General features: G+C 37.0%; 1 protein-coding gene and 1 pseudogene across 1 annotated transcript; one reads left to right on the plus strand and one right to left on the minus strand.

The window, feature by feature from the left end:
* The first annotated feature begins 297 nt into the window (after positions 1-297).
* Positions 298-2,564, plus strand: LOC145564061 (LEAF RUST 10 DISEASE-RESISTANCE LOCUS RECEPTOR-LIKE PROTEIN KINASE-like 1.5 pseudogene; annotated as a pseudogene).
* A 467-nt stretch (positions 2,565-3,031) lies between these two features.
* On the minus strand, positions 3,032-7,590 carry LOC145564062 (uncharacterized). Its single transcript, XM_081624414.1, has 14 exons — positions 7,340-7,590; positions 7,025-7,177; positions 6,797-6,895; positions 5,943-6,044; positions 5,660-5,803; positions 5,210-5,304; positions 4,941-5,070; positions 4,706-4,810; positions 4,137-4,243; positions 4,002-4,053; positions 3,821-3,910; positions 3,578-3,662; positions 3,426-3,490; positions 3,032-3,342 (listed from the first exon to the last, which is right to left on the minus strand). The coding sequence occupies exons 1-14, from the start codon at positions 7,436-7,438 to the stop codon at positions 3,256-3,258; spliced, it is 1,413 nt and encodes a 470-aa protein (XP_081480540.1). The 5' UTR covers positions 7,439-7,590; the 3' UTR covers positions 3,032-3,255.
* Between the last annotated feature and the right edge of the window lie 12,340 nt (positions 7,591-19,930).

Below are 19,930 nucleotides of genomic sequence, written 5' to 3' on the forward strand. Positions count from 1 at the left end.
TCATTAGTGGTTCAATCAAAATTTACAACGGTATAAATTCACATCCGTATGAAATGAAAATGATACTCTATGGATCCAGACTTGATAGTCACAAAATTCGAGTGTACCTTTGATCCTAGGGAAACCTAACCAAAACAATAAACAAAGACTACGACACCAAAAGGCAACATCCCCTTCTCTTTTTCTCATTTCTCCGTAGAAGAAAAGTAAAATCCCTCCGTTTTCAACATTTGTGTTCCCTCTTCTCTCTCTTTCTCTCTCCTTTCCTTTTTTAAAATCTTTGTTCACGTGACTCTTTCTCTCTCCTCAAAACCACTCTTCACTCCCTTCTTCTGTAAATTGAGATTAGATCTCTTTCCTTCCATTTCATGCCCACATTACTCCATGCCTCCTTTCTTCATCTTCCTTTTCTTATTACCATTTTCATCAGCCGAGTTTAACCCCCATCATCACCACTACAACCACACCTGCACAACCACCGCGCAATCACCGCACTGTCCGCCGTTCAACACCACACCACCATACCCATTCTCCACCACTCCCGGCTGCGGCCACCCTGACTTCCACCTTCACTGCTCTCCCAACACTTCTTCTTATCTCATCATCAACAACCTCTCTTTCTCTCTCCTCAACTATGACCCTTTTTCCTCTCTCCTCCTTCTCTCTCCTCTTTCTCTCTCCTCCCCTCACAACACCTGCTCTTCTCTCTCCTCTTCTATCCCTCCTCACCCCATTAATCTAACTAACACCCCTTTCAAAATCACTGATACTTCCTGCTCTCGTCTTTCTATTCTCAAACCATGTCCTACTCTCTCTTTGCCTGATTGTGAGCTCTGTCCTTGGCATTGCTCGTTGATCAAACACCCGCTTCGGCTTACCCCCGGTTGCGGTCCGTCCTCTCGGCCCGCAACCGAACAGGGGTGTCAAAACGATGTTATCGGATTTTTGGATAAATTTCTAAAGTACGGGATTCAAGTGGAGTTTGAGCTGATCCATGATGAGTTCTTCAACAAGTGCAATGATTGCCGGTTGAATCGAAATGGGGTTTGCGGGTTCAATTCATCCGACCCGAATAGAGAGTTCTTGTGTCTTCACGAAAGCATCCTCCCTCCTCCTTCTTTGTGGGTTCAGCACAAGAAGCATATTGCAGAGTTTACATCCGCGGTTGTGCTAATGTGTTTGCTTTGCTTTGTTGGGGTTTCGTTGTTCGCGCTTCGAAACGGGCGTTTAGGAGGCAATAGTGGTGGTAATAATGGAGCAATGTTGGAGGATCCGATGACAGTTTTTCTACACAATCATCGGTCCGCCTCGCTCCTTCCGCCGGTTTTCACTTACGAGGAGCTCGAATCTTCCACCAACGGGTTCGACCTGAATAGGAAGATTGGAGATGGTGGGTTCGGGTCGGTGTTTTTAGGGAAGCTTTTCGACGGTCGGACTGTAGCTGTGAAGTACTTGCATCGACACGGTGGTAAAGCCGTCCCAACGAAGTCGTTTTGTAATGAAATCTTGATACTATCATCAATTGAGCATCCGAATTTAGTTAAACTTCATGGGTATTGTAGTGATCCACGTGGTTTATTATTGGTGTATGATTACATTCCTAATGGTACATTAGCTGATCATTTACATGGTCCGAATCGGAAGATATCCGGTTCGTTGAGTTGGCCGACACGGGTTGATATTGCATTGCAGATTGCCATTGCGATTGAGTACCTCCATTTTACGGTCCAACCGGCTGTGGTTCACCGCGATATTACTGCTACCAATATATTTGTTGATCAGTATATGCGGGTTCGAGTTGGGGATTTTGGTTTGTCTAGGTTGTTGGTGTGTCCGGAGAAGAATTTATCCGGGGAATTACCCGGATCATCTTCGGGTTGTGTGTGGACTGGACCGCAGGGTACTCCGGGTTATTTAGACCCGGATTATCATAAGTCGTTTCGGTTAACCGAGAAGAGTGATGTGTTTAGTTTTGGGGTTGTGCTTTTGGAACTGATTACTGGGTTGAAGGCGGTTGACCTAAGGAGAGAAAAAAGGGAGGTGGGGTTGGTGGATATGGTAGTAGCTAGGATTCAAATTGGGTTGTTGGACCAAGTGGTAGATCCCACATTGGCGGCCGAAGGGCCTGCCGTGGTTGAGAGTGTTGCGGCAGTTGCTGAGCTAGCGTTCCGGTGTGTGGCCGATGATAAAGATGATCGGCCTGATGCACGGGAAGTGGTGGCGGAGTTGCGGCGAATTTGGAGCCGTATCCGTGGGGTTAGAGTTTCTAATTCTAGCGTTGTGGTGGTCCCTGCAGCGGCCGAGGGGTGAGATTGGGAGGGTTGTGTAATGGTCTTAATGGGTTTTGGATGTTAAAACTCTTCTTCTGTAATTTTGTACCACTATACTAGATCACATCCTTAATGACTTTGTTGGGGGGTTTTTGGAGGGTTTTGTGATCAATCTTATAATTGTTATGATGGGAAAAGGGATGAGATAATTAGGTTGGATATTTGTATGATGCCACTTTGTATTATATTACATCATCATTATCACCAATTCAAGTGTATTTGATATGATAAAATGGAAAGGTTGTTGCTAAATTTTAAGATTGGGCACTTGATTTGTTCTATTTTTCAACAAAGCACAAAATTAATCATGGCCAACCTTTTGCTTTTGTTATAGATCTTATATTACCCGAAATTCGTAGTCATAGCATTGGTGGGAAATCGAAACAATCAAGACCACCATCGTCGGATGAGCTTGCAACCCCCAAAAGAACCTCACCATCTTTTACTTGCTTGGAAATTTTTTGATAGCTTTTCCGACTCTTGACCTCTTGGGTTTAGCTATCTGCCTCTTTCTCCACAGATAGTGGCCAAACTATACCTAAATACTTGAAGACCAATGCCATAGACCAAACTTGAAGTCCTCTTCGGTAAATTAAATACAACTTTGCTGTGATTTGTCATTGTTGAGAACCCCAGTAACAGCCTGACTAGCTTGAAAACACAAAATGAGTACAGCAATGAGATGTATTAAACCTGCAAATTTTAAGCCAATTATGTCTTTATTCAAAGCACGGTATGGATCATTGGTGCAACAACGATGTCAATTGTTCACCCTTGATGTCTAAAATGGCCTGTTCGATCTTTACATGTTTCTTACAACCACTTTTATTCACTATTTTACACCTTCATATCAATATGCACTCTATGCATTCTTTGAAGGGGATGCATCCCCTTGTTTAACTAAATACATAGTACATGAATACAGCTATTGAAAATATATCCTCTCCAGATGGTTTGCCTTATCAGCTGCTTTCACAGCTTCCTCCCGGCCCATCATTGAGTATCCTTTCTCCTGAAATACAAGTATAGCAAACATTTCAAATAGCAATTCCTTGCCACAATAAACAATTTTTGAAGGAAGATACGAAGCCATACCAATAGACGCCATAAAAAGGGCACACCATCCCTAGTCTTAAGTCGTTTCTCAATTGCTTCTATCACTACATTAAACATCACACAAATTAAAAGGCAGCAAGTCAATAATCCACTATGGAAGCAGCCAAATGTTCTTAGCATCAAAGTCATACCTTTCGTAGCTTTCCCAGTATTCAGTAGCAAGATATACCAAACTTCATTAAACACATCAATTTGCTCATCGGATGCTCCTATTGCCTTGGAGACATGAGGCATTATTTCATTTCAGTAATATGAAGCCAATAGCATATAGTACTTAGCAATTTAGTACTATAATATCCTCAGGCCTTGAATTGGTATGGTGAGCACTAGAGAATGTTCTGAATAATTGGACCAAGTAATAGGCTGTAAATTACCTTATAATCACATGCATCAAAATCTGAACCCAGGAGCTGTAGGGCACGTTCGTCATTACCTCTACCATACTCATATATAGTTTCGGCAAGCTGAACAAACATTGAAATAAGAATCTAATTAGAAAAAATGTACATAAATAATGATTGAATCCCTTGAATCCCAAAATAACAATTGACATACACATAGCCCTCTTTGAAACTGCTGCTGCTTCTTATCGCTCATATTTGACACTCTACATAAAAATAAAATGTAAGTCAAGTCTCCATATATTCAACACAATGCACGAAGAAAGGAAAAAATTTCCAAATTTCTGACCTGAGCTTCAAGCCTTTAAGCAACTCTTGTGCCGCAGGAAGCTTATCCGTATTTGTTAAAGCCCATAATATGAACAAATCAAGCTGCCATTCCAAGTACCAAAGCGACTAACACAACCAAGAAACAGCAAGTATTAGTTACTCTAATTCTCTTCTGAATATACCATAAGCACGACACTAAGTCTAAGAATAAAACATTTCCAAGTAGTTTCTTTAGATAATGTCATAAAAGAAAGAGACTTTATTAAGAAGGTAGTTGCAAAAAGTTTTGACAAGTTGTTTTGAAACGACAAGTAACCGGAGACATTATATGGAGTATTAGTTTGTAATAAAGAAATTCCAAAAACCTTGCCATATGAGGCATTAAAACGTTGTGCAATACAAATCTACAAGTCCAACACCTCAAAAATATTTCAAACTGCTACTACCTCCGATTTTTTTTAGTTGCAACTTTGAAATATTTTATATCTCACAAATAATACCCCAAAGTTGCAACTAATAAAAATCGGAGGTAGTATAATTGTATAAGGCTTTGAAAATACACTGCAGAAAATTGATCACTTTACTCACTTTATCAGTCAAAAGTTCAGCTAAATTCTTCAAACGATCCTCAAATAGAGTTATCTGACCTCGTATATGTAATCTCAATAGTAATCCCAATGCATTTAAATAGACCTGAAACCCGAAAAGAAAAAAAAAATTATTAAAAAAAAATTAAAAAAAAAAAAAAAACATGTTGGGAAAATAAGAGCTTGGAACATATATATGTACAAGTGTCATGTAACATAAGGGAAAATTATTAAACCTCTGGGCGTGTCGCATCAGTTCTATCTATTTCCCTCATGAGACAATGGTCATACACATCTAAGACCTTTGCTAACGGAGAATGACCTTCCAAGTAACAAAGAGCAACGTGCCACCAATTATGTGTGTACCTGGGGGCCAATAACTAGTCCTTAGCACAGAATGACAAAGCAAAGTTATCCAATACTTTGTATTATAAAATCAGATGTACAAAGTAGCATTGACAGGATATACTCATGAAGGAGATTGCAATACTAACAAAATTCATACATGAATGACGAACAGGAACTCCATGAAGGCGAGCAATCTTCCATGAACTGTACAGCTTCAGCGAAACGACATTCATGTTGAAGAACATGGCACAGCTGCATTGACAGAATGTGTTAGCTGATGTTCCATCACCATGATACACACAGCACACAAAAAATTGTATCCGACAACAAATTCAGATTGGCACAAATGCAAAATCAAGTTCCTCATACACCAAGCCACTTGCTACTAAGCCATAATATGGTCTATGGCCTTACAGGAATGAAAAGACAGAGAATTGAACCCAATTGAAGAGAAAAGGGTATAGATCCAGTACCATTATGCTGAGGCTTCGACTAGATTAGGCCTAACAGTAAAATGGAAATTGATAAAAGAGTCAAGTACAGATGACATACTGAAGTAAAGGTACTTTAAAATTTCTGAAAAAAGGTGCTAAAAGGTTTGACTCACGCAATGTTGTGCCCAAACATCTTGCTTGTTGATCTTAAGTGCCTTTCTAGCAGCTCTTTCAGCTTCCTCCATCTGTCCGAGCTCCAACAGAGGAAAAGAAAGCATGCCATGAATGTAAGCTTCCTCTTCATTCTCGGGTAGTACCTAAATGAATCAACGAAATCAGTAGCAAAGTTTCGAAGTCAATCACAGGTTCAGGTATACAAGTAGAGTAATCCCGTGTTTTGTTTGATCAGAAACACCAGAGAGACTCTAATGTATTAATGTTTGTTAGAAAGAGAACCTGCTGCACTAGATCAAGAGAAGGATTAGGCAGCCCCACGTAGAAGCAAAGTACTTGAGCCCTCTTCAAGGAGGATAGATCCTTTGGGAAATCCCTTAATAACTGTCAACCAAAAATATGCAAAGACAGCTCAGGAATAACTAATCATCTGATTTTTACAAAAACTAAAATCTCAAGATGTTTATGCTGCTAAATCATACAAGTACTAATTATAATTCAGATATCACATATTCCAAAGTCGTGATACACTTTGCTTTACATAACTTGCCTCCATTCCTACAATGATACTAACCCTTGCTAAGGCCTTGATCTAGCTAGCTTGGAAGCACTAATGAGCAACTGTATTCAATCTTTAGCCCCAACTCAAAAGTCATATCAACACTATCTGTTTAACAAAGATGAAATCATATAATCTTTCCGTTTTACTAGTTATTCCATTAGACTTTACACACTAATTATCCAGTCATTTTCACCATTGTGTGCTATTTATACAAACTTCATAATAAAATCATAGTTATGTTGGATCTGATTGGATTCATCTTGATAAATATATTTTTAAACCACATAATTTTAATAGTTTTGAACAATAAAACAATCAAAGATATTAAGGATTGAAGACAGATTTTCGCAATTAAGAATCTATTTTCCTTCTCCCGGGTTAATTAATGCCAAAACTAATAAATCTCAACAAAATAATCTAAGTATAATTTAGTAAACTAAACATCATAGCCTTCATAGGACCACTCCAAAATGTAACGAATAAAAACAAAATCCAAAAACAGGACATGATCAATTGTTAAACAAAGTAACGTTATTTAAACAAATTTCTAAAGAATCAGTAAATAAAATCAAACCTTAAAATGGAACTCTAGTGCTACATCATCATCCATATCATCAGAAATTATACAAGAAACGGCATCAAACACTGCTTTCTCATAATCTGTTGCTTCATCCTGCATCATAAACCCCAACAAATTAAAAATCACAACTATCAGTTAAATCCCAACAATTAGCAATTAATTCAAAAATTAATTATTAGAGTATCAAAATTTCTATTTTTTTTTTTTATTTAAAATACTTACATAGTGGGACTTGGCAGATTGAAGAAATGAAAGAGCTTCAGAAGGGTGACTAGAGAAAGAGAAATGTGCAGCCAAGGTATTCCCTAAAACACAGCTTTCATCATGAACTGGAGCATCCAATATGATTGACCTCTTTCTCCCATAATTCAACACCTTCAATCAAATTAAACATAACCCAATTCATTAATTAACTTCACAACGTCACGTGATCAAATCCCGTTTACATCATTTATCCTCGCGGATACAACAATTAAATAACAATTAATTCAAAAATTAATCCCCAAAAAAGAAAGGGATTAAGCAATTGAAGAAAACCTGGTCATAGAAATCATTAATGGCAGAAATACAGTGATTAGAAGTAGTATTGACTGGATATCCCCATTTGTCAAACTTCAAAGCTTCTTCTTTTCCCATGATTTTCTTTCTCTAGAAAATTGGATGTGTTTCAGTGATGAATGATGAGAGAGAGTGTTACCAGACTTGAAACTCCACCGAATGAGAATGATATTTTAGACTTGTAGTTTGGAAATTTTGTTAAGTGTTTTATGTTTGTTGTTGATGGAGATGTTGATATAGGCAAAATTATTGTGAGTGGGTTTATACTTCATACCACAAAAAGTTAATTACTAGTTTTTCTTTTTTTTTTTTTTTTTTTTTTTTTTAATTAAACCCCCCCCCCCCCCCCACCCCCCCCCCCCCAAAAAAAAAAAAAAAAAAAAAAAAAAAAAAAAAAAAAAAAAAAACCTAAATAAAGGGCACTAATCTAGATATCCTGGCGTTTAGTTTTGCTGCTAGAGCCATTTACAAGGTGTTTGATTGGAGGGATAGAAATAAAAGGGATAATGACGGAGGATAAAGATGAAAATTGAAAGGTAGGACAAAAATAAATAATTTTTATCCCACGTTTGGTAAGTATGAGAAATAAATTAGGGATAAGTAATAAAATTATAAAATTACCCTTATTAACTTCTATTAGGAATGGCAGTGAATCAGGTCAAATGGGGACCCACCCTATCCCAGCCTCAATGGGGCGAGGATGGAGGGAGGTTTGGCCGGTGATGGGGCGGGGATGGGTGTAAATAAAAATGTACTCGCCATGGGTGGTGGGGCTAGTATGAATTTAGAGTAAATCTAACCTATTCTCGCCTTGTCCCATCACCCATCTTATTCCGCCTTATACTACTTTTTGTATAATAAACATAAAATATTATATTAACAATATTAGAGTCGTATGAATTTCGCCAAGTGCATGAAAAAAGAGGTTTATTAAAAATGATAATGCTTCATATTATTGTCATATAACATGTCATTATGGTAGTAGGTATGAGGCGGGTATACGGCGGGCGGCGGGTTTGAGGTGGGTATGGATATCTAAATGGGTGGTGGGGTGAAATGTATATTAACTTGTATCTGTCGAGGTGGGTATGGATGTGGATATTGTACCCGCTATGAGTGGTGGTGCATGGATGGGTATAAGATTTTTAGGCGGGTATGAGCGTAGAGTTACCATCCTCCGCATCTGACCCGCCACTTCTACCATTTTTCCTTACCCTTTCAATTTCATTAAGGGGCATTTGGTAGGACGGAGTTTGGGTGGGAATGGGATTTTATGCCCCAAAAAAAAAAAGGAAAACTTAACAACAATAAATCAAACTTTGCCCCATTCTCTCAAAATGGACCAACCTTTAAATCTTCTCAAAATAAACACAAGTTTGCATTTTTTCTCCCGTAGTAAACCAAGTAGCTCATTTGACCTCTTATACCAAGTTGCAATCCACAGGTCATGTCCTCATAGGTTAATTTTTTTTTGATAATTAACAAATTATTTATATTCATGTTTAAAATCAAATAATTTTTTTTTTAAAAAATAAAAAAACACCCTTCCTTTCCCCACCACTGCCAGCCCCACTCCCCACTAGCCACCTCTCCCTGGCCTGCCGGCGGCCGACGCTCAAACGCAAGCAGCACCTCAACACACTAAAATCGACCAAGATCAAATCCGACAAAAACCAATCAACCAAGATAAAAAACTGATTCCCTTTTTCTGATCCGATCTCCTCTAATCGGATCTCATTCTACCCAGAAAACATCAATGGCGCGCCATCGCATCACCACCGTTGCCTTCTTCTTGACCCTATTTTCTCTCTCCTCCGCAGAAATCCGATCAACCAAGATCAAATCCAACAATCGACCCATGATAACCATGACAAATTCGAGTTAACTCATACGAGTTGCCTCGAACTCAACATCACCGGAATCACCCTGTCCAACAACAACAACAATCTCGGGCATCGAAATCACCAGAAACAGCCGGCAAAGGCTGCACTTCACCCTCACCACTGCAAAAATCCGGCCACCATATATGCCCGCATCACCGCTACACTTCCCTGACATCACAAAACATAGAAAATCGCAAAACACCCATTTAGGGTGGTTTTAGCTATTTTGGTTAGGAGAAGGGGAGGAAAGGCCGAAAGAGAGGGAGTGGGGTCGTAGGCACCTGGGGTGGGTTGGGCGTCGGTTGGAAGGGTGAGGGGGAGTGGGTGGCAGTGGCAGTGGTTAGGGGAGGAGGGCTAACGGTGGTCAGAGTTTTTTTTTTTTTTTTGTTAATTTTTTAAATAAAAAAGAACGATTTTCCTAGAAATTGTTTAATTGTTTAAATCAAAATTAATTCCTACTTTAGGTCATTTTAAAAACAAATTCTCTAAATAGTGTCCACGTAGAATTGGGTCACTACTTTTTTCAAACATTTTTTAATAAGTAAAACCGCTATTGGCAATAACAGTTTATATTGGCGGTTTTATCATTAAAATCACAATCAATATTGGCGGTTTTTAGTATGAAATTTGATTTTTTTTTTTTTTTTTTTTTTTTTTTTTTTTTTGAGTAAATGAAATTTGATTTCTTAATTGGTCTACTTTTGAGAATTTTTGTCAAGGTGTATTGCATTTTCAATTGGTTTGGTACAGTTGGCTACTAATGGCATTATGCCTTATTCATCCCAATTCCTTATTATTATTATTATTTTTTTTTTTTATTGGTTAATAGCTTGCTACATCATTATGCTTTCAGGTTTGGAAGATATTATATAAGTGGGAAGTGGGACTGTCAAAAAGTGAAAAAAGTTGCAGTAAGAACCGCTAATACTGATTATGGTTTTACAAATACAACCGCTACCAACAATTGCGGTTGTAAAATATAAAACCGCTACCATCAATTACGGTTGTAAAATATAAAACCGCTACCATCAATTACAATTATATATGCAAACCGCCATCAACAATTGCGGTTTTACACTGAACCAAAAAAAATTAAAAAATAATAATAATAATAATAAATAAAAAATTAAAGGTAAAACCCAATCCTATGTGGACACTATACACTAAAAAAAAAAAATTAAAGGTAAAATCCAATCCTACGTGGACACTATTCAGGGAATTTGTTTTTAAAACGACCAAAAATAGGAATTCATTTTGATTTAAACAATTTCTAGGGAAATCGTTCAATAAAAAACATAATTAAATGAAAAAAAAAGTGACTGGTTATTCAGGTCATAAGTCAACTTGGTTTAATATGGGAAAAAAATGCAAATTTGTGTTTATTTTGGGAAGATTTAAACGTTGGTCCATTTTGGGAGAACAGAGCAAAGGTTGGTTTGTTGTTAAATTTTCCAAAAAATAATACTGGAGGGGGGGATTGTTTTTACTATAAAAAGACAAATCTACCCTTAATGATAAGAAAGGAAAAAAATATTAGTAAGGCTATATTAGTAAATATCCCAACTTAATCTCATGACTATCCAAACATGGGAATTGCTTTAAATTCTCAATCCCATTCCTATCATCTAATTCCCAAATTTCCATTCCTACTTGCCAAACGCTTCGTAAAGGTAATTTGGTGTTTTTCAACCCTTTTTTTTATCCCTTCCCTTTATACCACCCCCCCTAAGTTATAGAAATGGAGGGATGAGTGGGTGTTTTTATCCCTATCCCTAACCCCCTAAATAAACACTACATTTCTTCTATCCCCATCTGTTATCCTTATCCCACTCCTTTTATCTTCATAAACAAACACCCTTTTAGTACCTTGCACTTGAAACTTTTTTTTTCTTTTTAATACTACTTACAAAGCGTTTTGTGTGTGATTGGACACATTATCTGATCGCTTGTAAAAGAACAAAGTGACTCCTGTAACACTGATCGAATAACCCCGGTAAGGCTGTAATAATATTGATCGAGTACACCCCACAAGACAAACGAAGTAACCGCTGTAACACTGACCGAGTAACCCTATAACACTAACGAAGTAACCCCCATGATGATTGGCCACATAACCACATATAAGAATTTGTGTAATACATAATGATATCTTTTTTGATACTCTAACATTTCATTAGCTAGACTTAACATAAACATAATTTCTTATCACAAACTATTGGGTGAGGCTATTTGTGAGATGGGCATTGTTTCTCACTTGTGTTTCCAAATCTATTTGAACTTATTAACGCTTAGATTGTCAATAAGATTAAACCCAAACATTTTTTTTAATAATTATTTTTAAGAACCCAAAACTTATTTGTTTACAAGTCATTAATTTTTAATACCTTGTGTCATGAGCATGGTATAAAAAATCGGTTGTTACGTCGCGAATCGCCCGAGACGTAATGGATTTTAAAGTTGTTGTTATGATATTTATCGATACAGCACACTGCTTTACAATACTCCGCGATTTTGGCCGGTACGACCGTTTTAAAGTGAAATTCAGCCGCATCAAACGTTACCAGCGAATATCCGAAGAAAAAACACCAAGTTTTAAGCTCTCTTGACATTTTTTCCAGCGAGGGATTTGACTTCTCCATAAAAGTCGAGTTCTTTTTAAATAAAGTGGGGTACAGCTGGTTATCAAACATCACTTTTTATCCTCTTTTCAAATTGACTTGACCCCACTGCTTCTCCTTCCGCTTTTTTCTTATTTCACATCCCACGTGACCCCCCACCCCTTCTCTTCACTTTTTTTCAATGTACCAGGGCCCCACACTCAAAAAAAGGATTTTATTTTTAAAATATAAAGAGGGGTATAAGAATACATAGTAGTAAAAAGGGAAATATAGTAGTATACCTGTATAAAAATATAAGAGATTCAAAATTTAAGAGAAAAACAGTTGTAAAAATACAGAGTTTAAAACTTAAATATATTTTTTAATTCTTATGCGACAATCGTGATACGATCCACGATCAACGCAACAATTCCGTTATCGAATCACGCGACTGTTCCCGCGATCACGACCGAAACCGCATTTTCGTACTATGGTCATAAGTCTTGACATAGGTCTTTTTTTTTTTAACTTGAAGCAGCTCGAAAGACAAAGATGTTGTCAAGTTTTGTGTAAATGTTTTCCTTAGTTTGTATTGCAAATCAACAAAGTATATATATTACAACCTAATATAATGTAACCTAAAGCCCAATTAAGACTCATTTACATAAAGCATAACTATACACAATATATAGCCCAACCAGCCCCCCTCCCCCCCCCCCCCCCAAAGTTGGAGCATGGCCGGAGATCATAAATTCCCAACTTGAGAAATAGGTACAAAATTTCCGCTTGCCTAAAACCTTGGTAAAAATATCTGCTAGTTGCTCATCCGTCGAAACATGACTATGAGATATAATCCCCTTTTGAATGGCATCCCTAACATAATGACAATCAAGCTCAATATTCTTATTAGTACATTAATGAAACACGGGATGTTGAGCAATATGTATAGCCGACTTACTGTCACAAAATAATTCCATCGCACGTGGGTGCGCCACTCATAAACTATCAAGTAGTGATTTCAACCATTTAAACTATGAAGTTATGGCTATTATAGACCTATATTCGACCTCTGCGGATGATTTAGACACGGTATGTTGTTTCTTGGTTTTCCAAGACACAGGAGAAAAACCAAGAAAAACGAGCCAACCAGTGAGAGAACGCCTAGTTAAAGGACAACTGGCCTAATTAGAATCACACCATCCGGACAAGGAAAGAGAACCATCAGCCCAAAGTAGGATACCTTGACCCGAACACCCTTTCAAGTAACACACAACTCGAATGGTCGTATCCCATTTGTCTTGCCGTGGGACTTGCATAAATTATGCCAAGATGTGTACGATGTAAGCCAAATCAGGGAGAGTGAAAGACAAGTGTGTACTTACGTTGACATAAATAGATACCCTCGGGGCTTCGGGCCACCTCAACCCCAAGAAATTACTTCAAAACCCCAAATCCTTCATATGAAAACATTCACTCAAATATTGTTAAAAGATATAATTACGGAAGAATCATTACCAGAGATAATTAGATCGTTGACATACAGAAGTACATTAAGTTGAATATTGCCACGAGTCAGAGTAAAGAGGGAGTAATCTGAATAAGACTGAAGGAACCATATTTCTTCAAGGAAGCAGCTAACTTAGCAAACCAGAATCTCGGGGCTTGTTTAAGACCATACAAGACTTCTTCAAGTGAAAAACCATTCCTGGTTTTGCCACCGTAAATCCAAGATGTAATTTCATATAAACCTCCTCATCTAAGTCACCATGTAAGAAGGCATTGTGAACATTCATTTGATGCAATTTCTAATTCTTAGCTTCAGCAACAGTTAAAAAAGCATGAACAATAACCATTTTTGCAACTAGAGCAAATGTCTCATTGTAATATATCTAGAGCTGTCAAAAGCTGACCCGACCCGAAATACCGACCCGAACCCGATTATTAACCGACCTGTCTGAACACGGAAAAATGGTGACCCGAACCTGATCTGACCCGACTTTAAACCAACCCTAGACCCGAGGTAACCCGAGTATTTGAGACCCGAACCCGAACATGAACCGACCCGAATATAACCCGTAAATTATTGACCTGAACCGAACCCGACCTGAACCGAAATTGACCCAAACTTGTTTTAACCCGTCAAAACCCGAATTTAACCCAACATGTTACTAACCCGACCTGTTCCTAACCCGACCCGAATTTAACCCGACCTATTACTGACCTGACTCGAAATTGATCATCCTGAACTGCTGCAAACCCGACCCAAAATCAACACGACTTGTTATTGACCCAAACTCGACTTATTATTTTATACTTTGTAAATCTTTATTATTGTAGATATTTACTAGCTAAATAAAGATATATGTTATCTATAAGGTAATCTACTTGTAAAGTCATAACTTCCTAAGGCTAAAACTACTCTATGTTAATATTGAAAGTATTTTGTCTTTACTTGAACCAAACTCCTAAATTATTGACTTGAACCGGACTCGACTTGAATCCAAGAATGACCCATTTTGGAAATTACCTGACCTGAATATAACTCGCAAATTATTGACTTGAACATAACTCGACTTAAACCCGAGAATGACCCGACCTGATTATAACTCCTAAATTATTAACCTGAACCGAACCGGACTCGAACCCGAGAATGAATCTAACCCATTTTAAACCATGAAAACCAGAATTAAACTCGACCTATCATTCACCCGACCCGAATGTAACCTAACCTGTTATTAACCCGACCCAAACCCTATAAGATGTATGACCCGACGTGACCCGACTCAAGCATGACCCAACATGAACCCGACTCGCATAGGTTATGACATTAACTCGAATTGACCCGACTCAAGTTGACCCGACCCACACTTACCCAACCCGTTTACCTGAATTGACAGATCTAAGTATATCCCTTCAATCTAATGATTACCAAAAATAACCAAACAAGCCTTCAAACTCTCAATAGAACCATCAGTATGATATTTGATTTTATACACCCATCGACAACCAAGAGCTCTTTTACCAGATGGTAATTTATCCATTTCCCATGTCTTGTTTACTAGATAGTTTTTCAGCAGAACCGAGGGACTTTTAGTACTTAAACCGCGACCCAACTCAACTGTGGTATCACCACTGGTAGATGGTTGATCTAGCGCAGGTCGAGGCTGCTGCACAGCTGTGAGGTTAGAGGCAGCAGCTCGATGGAAACAGGTTGTGACTCGGGCTAGCCGTGGCTTGCTGTTGTGGTTGTGGCAGTAGGTTCCACGGGCTGGCCGTGGCTTGTTGATGTTGCCGTGGAAGTATGTTCCACGAGCTGGCCATGGCTCTTAGCTCCATACCACAACACAGCCGTGGCAGCCACATCTTCATGGAGAAGGGCTTGCAATACCTCCATGTCATCAAAAAATTCAACATCGACCTCATCATGTCCCTCACAATTTGGATTAGCAACACTTAAAGAGCCATCAATCTCATTCGCATAAGAAAATTCATTCTCATGAAATTTAACATCACGAGAAACAAATATATCACCCGTATCAAGATCGTACAACTTCCACCCTTTCTTGCCATTAGGATAGCCTACAAACACATATTTCCTTCTACTTAGAGCAAATTTGTGCCCTTTTGATTTTTGATTGTGAGCAAAACAAAGTGAACCAAAAACTCACAAATGATCAAAGCTAGGTTCCTTACCACAGAGAACCTCATAAGGGCTTTTATTTTGAAGCAATCCCAAAGGAGTCCGATTAATTAAATTAACAGTCTCTAAAATACACTCTCCCTAAAAAGAAATCGGTTATTACCCTCAAACTTCAAGGCACAGCCAACATTGAGTATCTGTTGGTGTTTTCGCTCAACCCTACCATTTTGTTAGGGTGCCACAACACAAGAAGTTTGAAAAATAATGCCATTCTCATCAAAATAATCAAACATGCATTTAAACTATGTCCCACTATTACTTCTCACAATCTTGACAGTTGTATCAAATTGACACTCAATCATAGTAAAAAAGGAACGAAAAGCTTTATAAACTTCAGTTTTTGAATGCAACAACTACACCCAAATGGCATGAGAAAAATAATCCACTATTGTCAGAAAATAATGTCCACCACTAGAGGACGGTATACTATTCCGACCCCATAAATCACAATGTATTAACTCAAAAATTGTACTAGCTTTGCTATCGCTAACAGGAAAACTATTACGAGTTTATTTTGCTTGCGGACACACACCACAAGCTTTATTTAATTTCTTTCTAGCATTACTACTACTTTGTTTAACTGGAGGAACTAACTTGAGAACTCTATCGGACGGATGCCCCAATCGACAATGCCAAAGCTCAAAAGTAGAGACCTCAGGAACGATCACTGCACACACTATAGGAATCACTACAAAAATTCGGTTAAATTGCGACCGTTTTTCTATGACCATCATTAAAATGGTCGCAAAATATTAAATTTGCGACCGATTTTTATGCAGTCGTAAAATTGCGATCGTTTTCAAATCGGTTGCCGATTTGCGACCGGGATTCAGCTATTAAACACTAGTAGAAAAAATCAAAAAGGCACCCCCTAATGGCCACCGGTTCAGTCCAAACCGGTAGCAAAAATGGCCTTAAAAATTGGTGGGAAGCTGAACCAGGATATATGGCACCGGTTCACTTCAAACCGGTGGTAAAAACATAAAGCCCACCGGTTTGAACAAACCGGTGCCATTAAATATTTTTTTAAAAAAAACCGGCCCATTTAACAGCCCTAACCCTAACATATTCTCTATTATTTCTCTTAGCCGTTTCTCTCTCCTCTCCTCCTCTCCTCCTCTTTCTCGATCTCCTTCTCCTCCTTCTATTTCTCTTTCTCGATTTCCTTCTCCCTCATCTCCTTCTCCCTGGTGTCCTCCTCCTTTCTTTCATTCGAAGACCATTAACATGCAACACCGTCCTCCTCCTTTCTGGGTTTTTTTTTCGATTTCAAATTTATTTTTTTGTCGATTTTTGGGTTTTTTTTTCGATTTCAATTTTGATTGTTTTTTTTTTATTTTGATTTTTTTTTTTCAATTTCTGATTTTTTTTTCAATTTCTGATTTTTTTTTTCGATTTTGTTTTTTTTTTTCGATTTCTGGGGTTTTTTTTTCGATTTCAATTTTGATTTTTCTGGGCTTTATGTTAATTGATTTTTCTGGGTTTTTTCGAAATTTTTTTGGTTTAATCCACCAAGAACACATGCATGAGCAAGATAGGGATTAATCGATTTTTGTTTTTTTTAATCGATTTTTTTTTTATTTTAATCGATTTTAATTCGATTTTTTTTTATTTTAATCGATTTAAATTCGATTTTTTTTTAATTTTCTGGGTTTTTTTTATTTTTTTCGCAGCTAATTCATTTTAATCGATTTATTTTGGATGTTTTAATAGGCGCAGGTATACTATTGCTTTGCAAGCCCAAAATAGTGCACATAATCGAAGAATCAAGAATCAAGAATATTGATTTAGATGTTGTATGGGGTTTTTTGATTGTGATGTTGTAAATTTTTTTTTTTATTTATATTGTAGTTTTTTTTATTTATATGTTGTAATTGATCAATTTTATAGATCTATATTGTAATTTTTTTGATTATATACTGTAAATTTTTGATTATATTGAATGATATTCAATTTATATTTTGTTATTCATATTTATTTTAGTCAATTTAATTTTTAAGTGAAAAAAGACAAAAAAAAAAATTTGATTTTTTGGGCTTTTTGGCACCGGTTAACCGGTGCCAAAAACTTTGAACTAATTTTTTGTGGGCTTTTATGGCACCAGTTAACCGGTGCCAATTCCGACTTTTGCCACCGGTTCAAACCGGTGGCTTTTTCATCCACTAATTGGCACCGGTTCAAAACCGGTGGCATTGAGGGGTTTTGAACCGGTGCCAATTTTGTTTTTTCACCAAGTGAAACCGTCGCAACAATATGTCAATATTTTCAAAATAAAATATGTGGGTAAAATAATTCAAAATAAAAATAACCCAGTTGCAACGGCTAAAAGTGATCACAAATTTCACAAAATGCGACCGTTTAAGTATCGATCGCAATATTGTGTCCTCTTTTAGCGGTCGCAAAAAGGTTTGTTTTTTTTTTGTAAAAAAAACGGTATAAAAGGGGTGGTCAGGTATTATTTGGTCAAATTTTGTGGGTTTAATTTTTTGGGTATAATTTTTAGTCGATTTTTTTTTGTTTGATTTTTTGTTTTAATTGCGTTTGATTTTTGTTAATATTGGGTTTCATTTTCGTTTTAAATTTTGGTCTGATTTTTGTTAATTTTTAATTTTGGGTTTGATTTTTGTGGTTCGTAATTTTGCTTTTTTTGGTTTGGTTATTGTGGTTTGTTTCTGGTTTGATTTTGGTTTGATTTATGCCTTTTAAGTTGTTTTAATTTTTGGTTGATTTTTTGTATGATTTTGGTTTGTAAATTTGTTTGAAATATATTGGGTTTTTTTGGTTGATTTTGGTTTGATTTCTACTGGATTTCGTTTATTTCTGGTTTTTTTTTAAAAAAAAAAAATTTAGCGACCGCCTATAGTCGTCGCGACAAAGTTTAATATTCGCAACAGTCACTGTGCCAGTCGGCAGTCGCAATTAATAACATTTGCGACCATTTCAATACCGGTCGTTGAAAATAAAGTAAATTGTCGCAAATTTATTGTGAACTTCAATCACTCGTAAAAATGTATTTTTGCGAGAAAATGAATCACGACGACCACGTTATGATCGTTAATGGTCGCAATGAATTTCAGCGACCGTTTGAGGCGGTCGCCATAGGGGATATTTCAAACATCAACTTTGAGCCCCACTATGATCATGCATTCAAGCATGGTGGTGTCCAAAGGAAAAGAAGCTAGAGCAAAAGAGTCGCCAACAAGTTTTAGGAACTTGTAAACTGTCTATGGGTGTGAAGGTTACACCCCATTCACGATTACAGAGATCGCTAACTCTATAGTGGTCCGGAACCATGACTGAATGCTTGGGGATGATGGAACAAATCCAACCTAAAAGAGATTGAACCTGCCCTAAATAGGCCTCTACTTTATTCTTATGATATTCTTGTGCGCTTTCCGATCAACATACATACAATAAATTGATCCTAAGCATATTTAATCTACACTGGTTGATTATTAATGCACAAATAAATCTATTATTGGTGATCACTTGAATTAAAATCATATTAACCTAATTAAATTATTAGTTATCTTATTAAGCATGATTTCAAGTACAAATTTCCTTTAAACTTTCAGAAAATCAAGCAATAACAATATATCATGAATAATCAAGCAACATATAATTATATTGACACAAAAATCTTCATCAAAATGAAATATATCCTCAAAGCATAATATTAGCAGGATCCTAGGCATGATAATAAACAGATTAATAACAAATCCTAGCATGCCGCTAAATAATAAAAATCAAAGCTTTATCCTAAACATGATACTAGAAATCAATAAAAGCATCCTAACATGTAATACAAGAAAACACGACATTTCCGATGGAATCATTCTGATGGCCATCGAAAACCGTCGAAAAATACTTAATTTCCGATGGTTTTAAAATCCATCAGAAATTTCCGATGGCTTAAAAAAATTCTGATGGATCAAGCCGTTGGAAATTTCTGACAGCACTAATAAGCATCGAAAAGTGTATTTCCGATGGGTTTTCCTATGGATTAAGGCATAGGAAATTTCTAATGATTTTAAAAACCATCAGAAATTAGACATTTTCCGATGGTTTTAAAAGCCATCGGAAATTTCCGATGGTTTTAAGAGCCATAGGAAATATTCGATGGTGAAAAACCATTTCCGACGGTTTTTAAAACCATTGGAAAATATAAAATAGAAGAAAAAAAATACCCTAAAGGGTATTAAAGAGCCACAACCGCCCACTCCCTCTCTCATTTCCTTTCTCTCTCCTCATTTCCCCCTTCTGCCTTCTTCTTCTTCTTCACACTTCTCTTCTTTTCTCACTCCTCTAATTTTTCACTCTATCTCCTCATTCCCACTTCTGCGCCAATCTCCTCTTCTTTTCATTTCTTTTCTTTTCGTTCTTCTCTATT

Source organism: Chenopodium album, chromosome 10 (genome assembly GCF_948465745.1).
Source record: "Chenopodium album chromosome 10, dcCheAlbu1.1, whole genome shotgun sequence".
Classification (NCBI taxonomy): Eukaryota; Viridiplantae; Streptophyta; class Magnoliopsida; order Caryophyllales; family Amaranthaceae; genus Chenopodium; species Chenopodium album.